This window comes from Ichthyophthirius multifiliis (assembly GCF_000220395.1).
Source record: "Ichthyophthirius multifiliis unplaced genomic scaffold scaff_1120509251307, whole genome shotgun sequence".
NCBI lineage: Eukaryota > Ciliophora > Oligohymenophorea > Hymenostomatida > Ichthyophthirius > Ichthyophthirius multifiliis.
In genome coordinates, this window is record NW_004086002.1 from 1 (window position 1) to 11838 (window position 11838).

Consider the following 11838-nt stretch of genomic DNA (forward strand, 5'->3'; position numbering starts at 1 on the left):
AAACACACTCTTCGAGAGCTAGTTCAAAAAGCACACGAAGTGCTTTGGGCTACTCTCCTGTTCCGAAAGAGGCTATGGAATTTTCAAAAGATGTGATTAAAAGATGGCTTAACTTTAATGTATTGACGAATAATATATAGTAGTTTCCCGAAAGTATAATAGAAAATAACGGTGAATAATTATATGACTTATTGATCTTTTTAGCAGGTTAAAAATCCCCTTTAATATAAACTAAAGTTAATATCCCAACTACTTGCAATAGAACATAAATCGTGAATCTTCTCTTTTAATAATACGATTCTCTTATTAGACTATTGAAATAAGATGGTGCTCTTTTAAACCATATTAGGCCTTAGTTTTTATTGGGGTATAATGAATATAATGTTTATTTAAAAAGTTAAGGAAAAGAAGAAATATAGTTTTTACATTAGACAATGGGTAAACTTTCTTAGCATAAATATACGTATTTTTGTACAGATAGTTGGATTACTCTATTTTATTAAATTCTTAAAATCTATTATTTATAAAGAATTAACTTCAAATAAATCAAAACAATACCAAATTTACAGCAAGAAAATGCCACTTTGCCCTCTTCTTATATTATAGGTAGTAATTTCTATAGTTAATTCGAAGGAATGTTATTCAGATGGCTTGAATTAAATGAAGAAATAATTAATTAATAAATTTAAATCCCTTACCGAATAATTAATCTAGACCAAGAAATTTCCTCAGGCCATATTTTATCTGGATTAATTAAAAATTACCTCGGAACAGACTATACTTAATAAGTAAATAATATATATTAAGTTTTTATTTATATTTATATATATATATATATATGCTTAGATGTTCTAAGGATTAAAACTTTAAACAAATAATGATGATGAAAGATTTTTTAACTGTACAAAAATTTATTAAGCATTATAAGAAATTAATCTCTAAACACCTTTTCTACCTTTAGATATATCTAAACCTTCATAAAGGGAGATTTTCCTTCTTTTAGTTCATTTATTAAATACTCTTCCTAATTATATACCTAAAGAAAATCCTATAATATTCAGTTGTATTTTAGGGTAAGAAATAAATCATATAATTGAATTAAAAAACAATACGAAAAAACCCATTAATTATTGGGTCAAATATATAGGATCTCCTGATTTTTAAATGGAAACTGATAACATCAAATTAGAACCTACTGAGACTTATCCCTTCAATATAAAGTTTGTTTCTCGTGTATCTGTTCCTGTAACCGGTCGGATTCGCTTCACGAACAAACGAGAAAGTAATGTAGCCGCCTAAACACTAGTATTTGACCTAAAATCGTAAATAATAGGCCGAGTTTCTTAAAAAATTGAAGAAGTAGAGTCTGTTCTTTATGAATAAAAAGAATTCATCATAAAAGTCGAGAATAAATTCACTCGCTTTGACCACGCAGACTTCCTTGTAACCATCTTACATGAATGGGAGACTAAATAAACTCAAAGCAATCCTAATCCAGTTAAAAAAGCAACAAAAAACGACGAACTTCTCCCTTAAGAAATCCTAAATTGCGTCCCATCTTTTTTCTGTAAAAACTCAGAAAAAATTCGTGTAAAAAAAAATGTCCCTTTGCATCTATAATTAATATTTATCCCTTTAGTATATGAAAATTAGAAATGCTACATTATTTTTTCAGATCCGAATGTTGGTGAATTTTAATATGAAATAATTGGAAAAGTAAAACTGCCTGAAGAAATTATTTAATTACCAGAATTACCTCCTATATATGTCGAGGAACAAAAAAACTGGTAATATAAAATTCCTTTTAGAAACGAAAAATTAAAGGCAGCTCGAAAATTGGTCGAATATCATCTATATGAAAGAAAAAAAAAAGAAGGCTAATAGAATAAAAAATATACATTGCCTAATATATCACCTGATTTAATAAATTTCTATGTATAAATATAACAACCGGCTGATTGTATTTAAATTGCAAAAACTCTCACAATTATAAACCCCTTAGTGGTTGCCAAAAGGAAAGCTTCAGCTGCTACTTCCTAAGTTTTATAAAAAAATAACGATGTTTCCAGTATCGAAAGTAAGAAAATCATTGAAAACATATCCAATATGGACTAATTAGCTAATTAAGATTTAGAAGAATTAGAAAAAAATGTTTTAAATTTTAATTTTGCATTCAAATAGCCTATAAAAGAATATACAGCTTTAATAACATTAAAAAATCCTGAAAAATCTGATATAAGGCTATATAAACTAGTCATTTAAAGTCAACCTAAACCAATCCAAGCAATCCTTGAAATTAAATGTCCTGCAAAAGAAACTATAAGTCAAGATATTCCTATATAAAACTACACTGAAAGAGACTGGAATATAAAAGTTCATTTTTTACAAAACGAAGAAAAAAACGGAAAAACGATAAGCTTAATATAAAGTAATATAAATATATAAATAAATATATATATATTATAATTATATTTTTAATATTTTTATATATATATATATTAATATAATTAGTTAAATAAACCTAATCAAATCTTTTATAGCTACCAAAAGATATAAAAGATTGCTAATAAAAAAAAAATCAACCTCCATATTACAAATTTAATTTTCCCCTCTTTGGATATACACAGCGGAAGCTCACTTGACTCTTTAAAATTTGACAACGGGTGAAGTTTACGAGTACTAAATTTTCGGAATAGGCGAAGAGCCATTAACTGTTGATCATTTAGTTATCAATTGCTAAGCCCGAAAACTTACTAAATAAGAATTAGCATTAAAAAACCCATATACAGACCGTCCTATTACATATGAAATAGAAACTGATTTAGTAGGTGCTTCTGGTCTTCCGTCTATTACTATTGGTCCAGGTAAGAAAGGTGTGTATGTATTAAATATAATGCCTTTATTAAGTGGTTAATATACTGGGAGTATAACGTTTACAGACCCTTAAACTTAAGAGTATGTATGGTGGACGGCGTTGTTAAATACTTAATGTCCTCCGAGTTAAAAAAAAATAGACATGATAACTTTTTGAGAAAGGCGATGCTTTGAAATCAATTGTCTATCCTACTAATGAATATGTCAGTTTTGAAGTTTTATAGAAGGGAAAGGTCTTATTGGTAATTCTTATTTCTCTCTTTAACCTAAATAAGTGAGTTAATACGAACTTTTTTTCCTGCCATTAAAAGCAGGGAAATAATAAGGCTCTATAAATTTCGTTTCAGAAGAAATAGGTGAAATTTGGTATGAATTAAACCTTATAGCTGATGATTCTTAGACTGTAAGGCTTCCTTTATTAAAAGCAGAACTCGGAAAAGTAGAACAACAAGAAGTTAGGTTAGAAAATCCATCAAATTACGATACTAAAGTTGAAGTTATAATCTCTAATAAGACAAATTTCGATGTTATTCCTGATTAAATTATAATTCCAGCAAATGAAGAAGTTTCGGTCTTTATAAAATATATGCCTTCTATTTTGGATAAAACTTAAACTTCTTAAATAACTTTTGAAACAGAAAATATTGGCAAATGGCAGTTTTTGGCTTTCGGTATAGGAATTCCGCCGACTTGTTTTGAACCAAAAATTGTCACTGTAGGATTGGATTAAGATTTCTCGTCTTATATAATTTTCAAAAATCCGTTTAGAGATTAAATATAAGTTAAAGTGTATTTAGAATATACAGATAAAGAATCTATTGGAGTAATATAACTTTTATAGAAAAAATATTAATAATAATAATAATAATAATAATAATAATAATAATAATAATTATTATAATAATAATAATAATAAGATTTAACTATTATTGCTTAAGGCTAAGCATAAGTTTAAATACCTTTTAGTTTCACACCAAGATAAATTAGATATTATGAGGCCAATATAGTAGTTTAAATGAATGATAATATTAAATGGCGATATCCTATACATGCATCAACTTGTAAATTTATTTATAAATATACATATATTAGTTTATTTTATGTAGAATTGAGTTCTAATTGTGTATTGGCTACATTTAAAACTAAATGTAGAATTATGATGTAAAACGAACTTAAAGTTTCTTTACCTGGTATTAGTTAATTATAAGGAGATAATGATACATTTACTTTTGAAATTAAAAATGTAAATTTAATTTAAAATAAATAAATTATTTATATATATATATATATATATATATATATATATATATATATATAGATCCCATAATAATACAAACATATCATTGAAAATTCTTTAAATATTAAAATGATAAAAAATTAACTTTAATCAAATAATGATTAATTAATATTTTAATGTAATTTTCATCCTATGAAGCCATTTAAGACATTTATATATTTAATAATAAATAGAAAATTGGCGGTTAATGGAAGTAATATATAATTAAATATTTAATAATAATATAAAAAAAAGGTTTAAAATATAATTAGAAAGTCTTACTCCAAATGAAGATGATATAATAATTTTAAGTTCATTAATAGAAAATATTGACAAAATATAATTTAAATTAACAAACAGATATAAGACATATGCTTAATTTGTTGCTAAACTTACGCCTGAAAGTGATTCCGAATTTTCTGTTTCTCCTATTTCTGGAATTCTTGAACCTTACGGTAGAGAAGGAACTACATTTAATATTTGTTTCTAACCAATATAATATGGACAAAATAAAAATGCTAAATTAATAATAGAAACTGAAGACATGTATTGGTAATGAAAAAAAATAAAATTATTTAATAATAATAATTATTAATTATTATGTTATTTTCAAAAAAAAAGGTCATACTAAATTAAAGGGATAATACCTAATTATAAACCACCAGCTTTTATGAATTCGAAAATCGATAATAAATTAGGAGTTGATGTTACTTCTAATTGGCGACATAATAATACTAATTTTGTTGTTAATAATATAAGAAAAGCGAAAAAAATATAATAGGATAATCTGAATAATGTACATAATAACAGTATGAATAATTCGAAAATTAATAATAAAATTTTAGATGCTAAATCTCTTTTAACTACTAAAAAAGGTGGGTTTGGGATAAATTCTTCATAAATTTCTAATTAGTTATTTAGGAATTGAAATTTTTATATAATTTTTGTTTTTTGTTTTTTGTCAAATAAATAAATATTATACAACTAAATAAGTAAAATATATATATATATATATGACTTTAAAATTTAATTATTTTTACTGTATTTTAATTTGATAAATTATTGTTTAAAAGTCTATTTTTTTTTAATTTTATTCTAATTACACAAAAGAAATAATAAAAAACTATCATTTTTTATAATAAATATATATACAAACTTCTAATTTTTTTATTTTTTTTTATTTTTTTAATATATGATATTTTCCTTAATTTTATAATTATATCATAAATTTTTATTTTATTATAAATATGAAATTTAATAATAGCAATTATAAAGTTTTTTTAAAATTTTTAAAAATGAAATACATTTATATCCATTAATAATAAATAATATAAAAAAAATTCATTTTTTTAAATATTAAATAAATCATTACAATAATAAAATATGTATTAATTATTTACTTTTTTCTCATATTTACTTTATAAAAATATATTCATAAAATAAACATATGTAAAGTACTTTTTTTTTTTTTAGAATTTAATATAATAATTCTGCTATATTTTAATAAATACTTTTAAAAATTGATAGACTTTATTTTATAAATTTAATTTTCGCTATTTAAAAAAAAAAAAAAAAAAATTGTTTTGTTTATTATAAATAATTAATAAAATAAATATATCTTATGTCTATTATATTTAATTAATTAAATTTTTGATTAATGAAAGGAAAATAATTTAAATTTGATAGAAAAATTTATTTTTGTAAAGGCAAAATAAAATATATAATTATATATATTAAATGGGAGAAATTTAAAATGTAATAGATAAATACACAAGGTGAATTTTTTTTTTAAAACAAAGAAACAAAAAAATATATTAATTTATAGTTTTTTATCGAAAAAAAAAAAAAAAATATTAATTATTTTGTAAAGATGAAAATATAAATTAATTATATATATTAAATAAAAAAATAATTCATTTTTTTCTTATTATTATTATATATTAAAATAGTTTTATTAACTCATATCATTTAAAGTAAATAATTCTATATACAGATATTAATTAATTGAAATAAAATAAAAAAGGTTATCTAAAAAAATAAAAAGCTGAGAGAAAGCAATAAAATAATCTCTTTAAATATTCTTTTATTTTTTTTTATATAAAAAAAAAAAAAAAAAAAATCTTTAAATTAAATTAAATTTACATAAGTTTTTCTTAAAAAAATTATATTATCTTTATTTCAAAATTTTTCATTTTTTTATTTTGTAATATTTTCCTTCATTTTATTATTATTTTTATTAACTCTTTTAATTTTTCAATAAAATATAAGTTTACGGATAGTATTTCTCAATAAAGACTTCTGATTATAAATTATAACTTAAATCCTCCTCTAAAGCCTATTATTCCTCTTCCACTATTTTTTTTCTATTTAATTCTAAATCATTTAGTGTATTATCACTTATAAGAACTTTCATAAACCCAATATAATTTTCTATGCTTTTGCATTTATTAATTACTATTTTTTCCGCTTATAGCTGCACTGGAATTTTAAAATTATCCAAAGTAATTAAATTAATATTTTCTAAACCCATCATTGAATCCTATTCTTAACAATTTTAAAACTACTCAATAATTATAATATAATATCTTTATAAACAATCCATAAAGTCTAAAAGGCCTTTTCTTAGTGTAATTTATTTAAATTTTTCACAACTAAGTCCTAAAATATTTAGAAGTTATTAAGAATACCCTTAAGCAACCATAACATCTTCCAAATAATATCCTTTTTTAACAAAATATGCTATGTATTTATCATCTTTTTTTTTTCGATGATAATTTATTTAATCTTCACTTAAGCCTCATTCCAAAGTTATTATTCTTATATTTTTTATATTTTTTAACAACCACTTGTATGATATATTTTATGCATTTTCGTCTTAAAATCGACAAACTTTTGATATTTTTTCAGCAATAAAGCCATTGAATGGCAAATTTAATCCCCCATTGAATTCAATTAAGAAATAATCATTTGAAAATCCCTTAATCCTTATTAATTTTAATCTAAATTTACATGAACTATTTAATTAAAAATATCTATTTCAACACTATTTACAACCCTAAATTAAGAAAGAGGTGAAAATCTACTCTCCACCCCTTTCAAAAGTTCAAAATCAATCGAAATATCACCTATTAGGTAATATTTCGTATCCAGTTATATAGGTTTTATCATTTAAAATGTACATTAATTTTAAGGTTTTTATTATATTATTTAACTTTATATACTAATTGCGTCATTTGTACTTTTGTCACTGTTTTTTTAATTATTTTTACGATTAATTTCGAATTCAGAATGTAATTTTTAAAATGTATATGATCTGTTTTCTATATTTTATGTAATAAAAAAAAAAATTAATATTTATTTTTTCATCTATAATTTTTTATTTTTTAAATAAATAAAAATAAATAAATACCAGTTGTTTTTAAATTGCTAAAAAATGAGTATTGATTATCTTTTAGTTAATATTGAGTATTTTCATATTCCATTTAGTATATTGCTATATATTTTAATTGCTTTTATATAATTTACTTAAGTTTTTTTTTTTTTTAGTATTTTTTTTTTTCTTTGTATATTTATATAATTAAATTAAATTAATATTTAACATAAAAAAACTATTTATTATAAACCCTTTATTAATTAAATAAATGAATTTTTTGTTTATCCCTTATTATATTTTGATATAATTCAAATTATAAAAAAGGCAATTAAATATATATTGAATTTTTAAATTTTAATTAATAAAATTGTTTATTTTTTCAATAAATTTATAAATAAAAATATGATTTTATTTTACCCTATTTATATTTTTTTATTTAAAATAAAATAAATTAATTATTAATTAAATTAAAGAAAAAAACTGTAAAATATAAATTTTTTAATAATTATATATCATTATAACCTATTATATATAATAAAAAAAAAATTATATAAAGAAATTATTAATTAATAATGAAATTTTTTAATTTATTATTGTAAATTAAAATTTTATATTTAAAAACGACATTTTTATTTACAAAATTATTATTAAACTAAAATTTAATTTTTTTTAATAAATAAAAACAAATAAATTTTTGAATTTTTTAATATTTAAATAAATTTATTTATTTTATAGTTAAAACATAAAAAGAAAATTAAATTAATAGAATAAAAAAAAAATTATATATTTTATTTTTATAATTAAAAATTTAAACAAAAATAATAAAATTCCAATTAATATTTTTCACTAGTAATTTATTTTATTATATTTTTAAACTATTTCTTTTATTTTCAGAAAGTATTTATGATTTAAAGCATCTGATGCATTAATTCTTTCCATCTTAATTATATTTTAATAAAAATAAAAAAAACAATAAAATATAATTTTTAAACACATTATTAGTTTTTCTACACTATTTTAAATAAAATAATTGACGAAAAAAAAGAATATAATAATAAAAATTGAAATATATCCTTTTTAAAATCAATTTTAAAAAAATGCAGATAATGAGATTCATATTTATATATATATATATATAAATATATATATATATATATATATATATATATATATATATATATATATATATATATATATATTATTTACTGGATTTATTTTAAGAATTTTTTGTAATAAATCAAATCCTTCTTTTGAAAAATATTTTTCTTCTTCTTTTTTGATATTCTTTTAAAAACTTTATTGTTATTTATTTCTTTAATTTAAAATTTAAATGTATTAAATAGTATATAGTTTATAATATAATATTTTTTAATATATATTAAAAATTATATAAAAACATATATATATATTTAATATCAATAAAAACTAAAAAAATTATTAATATATATAATTGCAAATAATCTAGAAAAAAATTACAATTATATAAAATGTTTCTTTTTTTAATTTTACTTTATGTTTATACTTTGTATTATTTTACTACTAATATTTATATTCATATATGAAGAAACTTTAAAAACTTCTTTATAACCAAAAAAATTTATTACATTTTTAAATATATGTTCATATTCATTTAATTCATATAAAAAATCACTATTAAACATCTATATAATAAACATTTTTTTAATCTTATTAATACAAAAATATTATTTACCATTCCACTTATACATACACCAGCCGCCCAAATATCTATAGCAGGACTAAAATGTCCTTCAAAATTTTATTATATTAGCATTTCAGGAGCTCTAAAGGCAACAGTACCGACCTTTATTTTTTTAAATTATTTATTAGTAAATAAAAAATAAATAACTCTATTATTCATTAGCCTTTCTGGTTAATATTTTGAAGAGAGTCCCCAATCTACTATTCTTAATTTTCTTTTTTCATGATTTATTATAATATTTTCAAATTTAATATCTCTATGTATAATACCTAATTAATGAATTTTCTAAATTGTCTTTTTTTAAAAATAAATAAATATTTATAAAATAAATATACTTCCAAAAGTATATATGAATAAAATCTTATATCTCTTTCATTTAATCTTGGTATTATTTTATCTAATGTATCTCCTTCAATATATTCTAAAATCTAAACTAAAAAATATACATTTAACATAAAATATATTCTTTACCAAACAAGGAACTAAAGTTTCTTTATGTATAACAACTTCAATTAATTTTAAGGCGTTTTATATATTTTATATTTATTAAAGAATTATTATCTCATTATATATTTTCTAAAAATCATTTGGTCTTAATATTTTTATTGCTACAGGTTTATCTTTTTCCTTTATATTATAACCTTTATAAACATCTGAAAATTTTCCTTCACCGATTTTATATTATATTATGTAATTATTTATATCCCTTTTTTAATATAAATGATATATTTTTTAATTAAAAAAACCCATATTTTATTTAATCTGGTAAAATTTCTTTGTATTAATCATATTCCTTTTTTAATAAATAATTTAAATATGAAGGATATGAATAACATTTTTTTCCTATTAAATACTCTTAAGTAATAAAAAGTATTTTTTTTTAAAAACTTAATATAATTTACAATAATATTAATAATAAAAAAAATTTCATTTTTTTAATTTAATTTATAAAAATAAAAAAAAAAAAAAATACAAATAAGAAACCCTTCTAAAAGGAGTAAAAAGTGGAAATTTAACACTAGAATAAACGGCAGTTAACTAGGATTATGCCTGTAAAGATGTGGTTTATGCCGTATTAACACCTAGCGAAAACGAGCTAAATCAAATAGCCTATGATGTCAATTCGAATTACCTCTATGCGGTGATCCTCTACTCTGGTGTTATTATAAATTTGAAAAATTGATAAGGCGAAGACTATAGCTATACAAGAAAAAAAAAAAAAAATATTTAATATTAATATACAAATTATATTTTAAAATATAAATTATTAATTTAATCAAAAAAAAATTCAATAGAAATTTCTATTAATTATATTCTAAGTTTATTCATAAACTGTAAAAAAGATAGTTCCAGTAAAAGAAAAAGGTAAGACCCTATATAGAACACCTTTAAACAGTCCTCTAGGCCCTTCATCCTATATGGTTTTTTAAAATACATCAATAAACCCTTTATAATAATTATCTCTCTAAGTCATTAATTTACTTTTTAAAACATCCATAGGAGTAGTACAAAAAGAGGCTAAAGCAGCTGCTGTTCCTCCGCAAAAGCAACTTTCTGAAAAAGATAAAGTTTTTTATTTAGTCTCCTAGATTTTTTTCTATTATCTATTTTACTTCAATAAATCATATACAGGAAGTTGAATCATACTAAAAGGAATATCTCTTAATATCATAGTGCCGAATCCAGCATAAAAACCTTAAATTCCTATATTTTATTTTATTTATAAAAAATACAAATTAATACCTTTCAAATTATAAACACTTTTTATTGTATGTAATATTTATTTATCCCATCCTACTTATTACTATTATTTTACTACTTCAAAAGGACTTCTAAATATGTTTGCTAATATTTCTGATAATGCAGCTGCTATCATATGTTAAACATTATTATTTAAGTTATTTATTAATTATAAAATTTGTTTAGATTTCTCATATGTATAAAAATAAATGAATGCAAATGGAAATGAACTAACAAATTAGGCACTAAAACCTTTATAATTGTGGTTTTTAGCAGCTTTTTCTTTAAAGTCGATTCTTTATGTAGTTGCCTATTATAATATTTTATTATATAATTTTTGATAAAAAAAAAACTTATATTTAAGTCTTTATTGATTCTAATGGATATATAACAAAATCAACTACTATACCGGATAAGCCTCCTGCAAATCCACAAACTAATACATTTGTTTATTTATCTTAAATTGACATTTATCTTTTAATATAAAAATAATATTTGATATATTTAAAAAAAATATTAAAAAAGTATAAAAATATTATTAAGTATTAAATTTTTTAATATTAAATAATGAAAATTTATAAATTAATATTAAAAAAATTATATATATATGTATTAATAAAAGAAATAAAATGTCCTATATGAATTATATTTAAAATATAAATATATATATATATATGTATATATATATATATTTTTATATAATTTTATTTATATTTTATTTAATTAGATATATATTTTATTTATTTATATTAAATTATTTTTAAAATTAAAATAAACAAAATATGGTACAATATTATTATATCTATATAATTAATAATAATAATTTACCACATAATAAAAACATAGGATTCAGAA

The 11838-nt window shown here is 19.7% G+C and overlaps 3 protein-coding genes across 3 annotated transcripts, besides 8 other annotated features; 1 reads left to right on the forward strand and 2 right to left on the reverse strand. All coding sequences in view use genetic code 6, as the record gives it.

Annotated features, from left to right (window-relative positions):
* Nucleotides 1–26: 26 nt before the first annotated feature.
* IMG5_179020 (hypothetical protein) lies at nt 27–5079 on the forward strand. Its single transcript, XM_004027597.1, has 8 exons — nt 27–788; nt 847–2428; nt 2541–2873; nt 3102–3612; nt 4027–4117; nt 4345–4364; nt 4406–4702; nt 4772–5079. The coding sequence occupies exons 1-8, from the start codon at nt 75–77 to the stop codon at nt 5076–5078; spliced, it is 3855 nt and encodes a 1284-aa protein (XP_004027646.1). The 5' UTR covers nt 27–74; the 3' UTR covers nt 5079.
* Nucleotides 2422–2460: a microsatellite.
* Nucleotides 3720–3790: a microsatellite.
* Nucleotides 4148–4191: a microsatellite.
* A 233-nt stretch (nt 5080–5312) lies between the features above and the next one.
* Nucleotides 5313–5337: a microsatellite.
* A 2698-nt stretch (nt 5338–8035) lies between these two features.
* Nucleotides 8036–9993, reverse strand: IMG5_179030 (hypothetical protein; the record flags this gene model as incomplete). Its single annotated transcript, XM_004027598.1, has 6 exons — nt 8036–8045; nt 8516–8535; nt 9235–9345; nt 9391–9537; nt 9579–9640; nt 9720–9993. 6 exons carry the CDS (start codon nt 9991–9993, stop codon nt 8036–8038), a joined length of 624 nt encoding a protein of 207 aa, XP_004027647.1.
* Nucleotides 8639–8722: a microsatellite.
* A 538-nt stretch (nt 9994–10531) lies between the features above and the next one.
* On the reverse strand, nt 10532–11453 carry IMG5_179040 (mitochondrial carrier protein, putative; the record flags this gene model as incomplete). The annotated part of the gene is made up of 3 exons (XM_004027599.1): nt 10532–10947; nt 10987–11293; nt 11337–11453. 3 exons carry the CDS (start codon nt 11451–11453, stop codon nt 10532–10534), a joined length of 840 nt encoding a protein of 279 aa, XP_004027648.1.
* Nucleotides 11454–11637: 184 nt separating this feature from the next.
* Nucleotides 11638–11675: a microsatellite.
* Nucleotides 11668–11726: a microsatellite.
* Nucleotides 11671–11727: a microsatellite.
* Nucleotides 11728–11838: the final 111 nt, after the last annotated feature.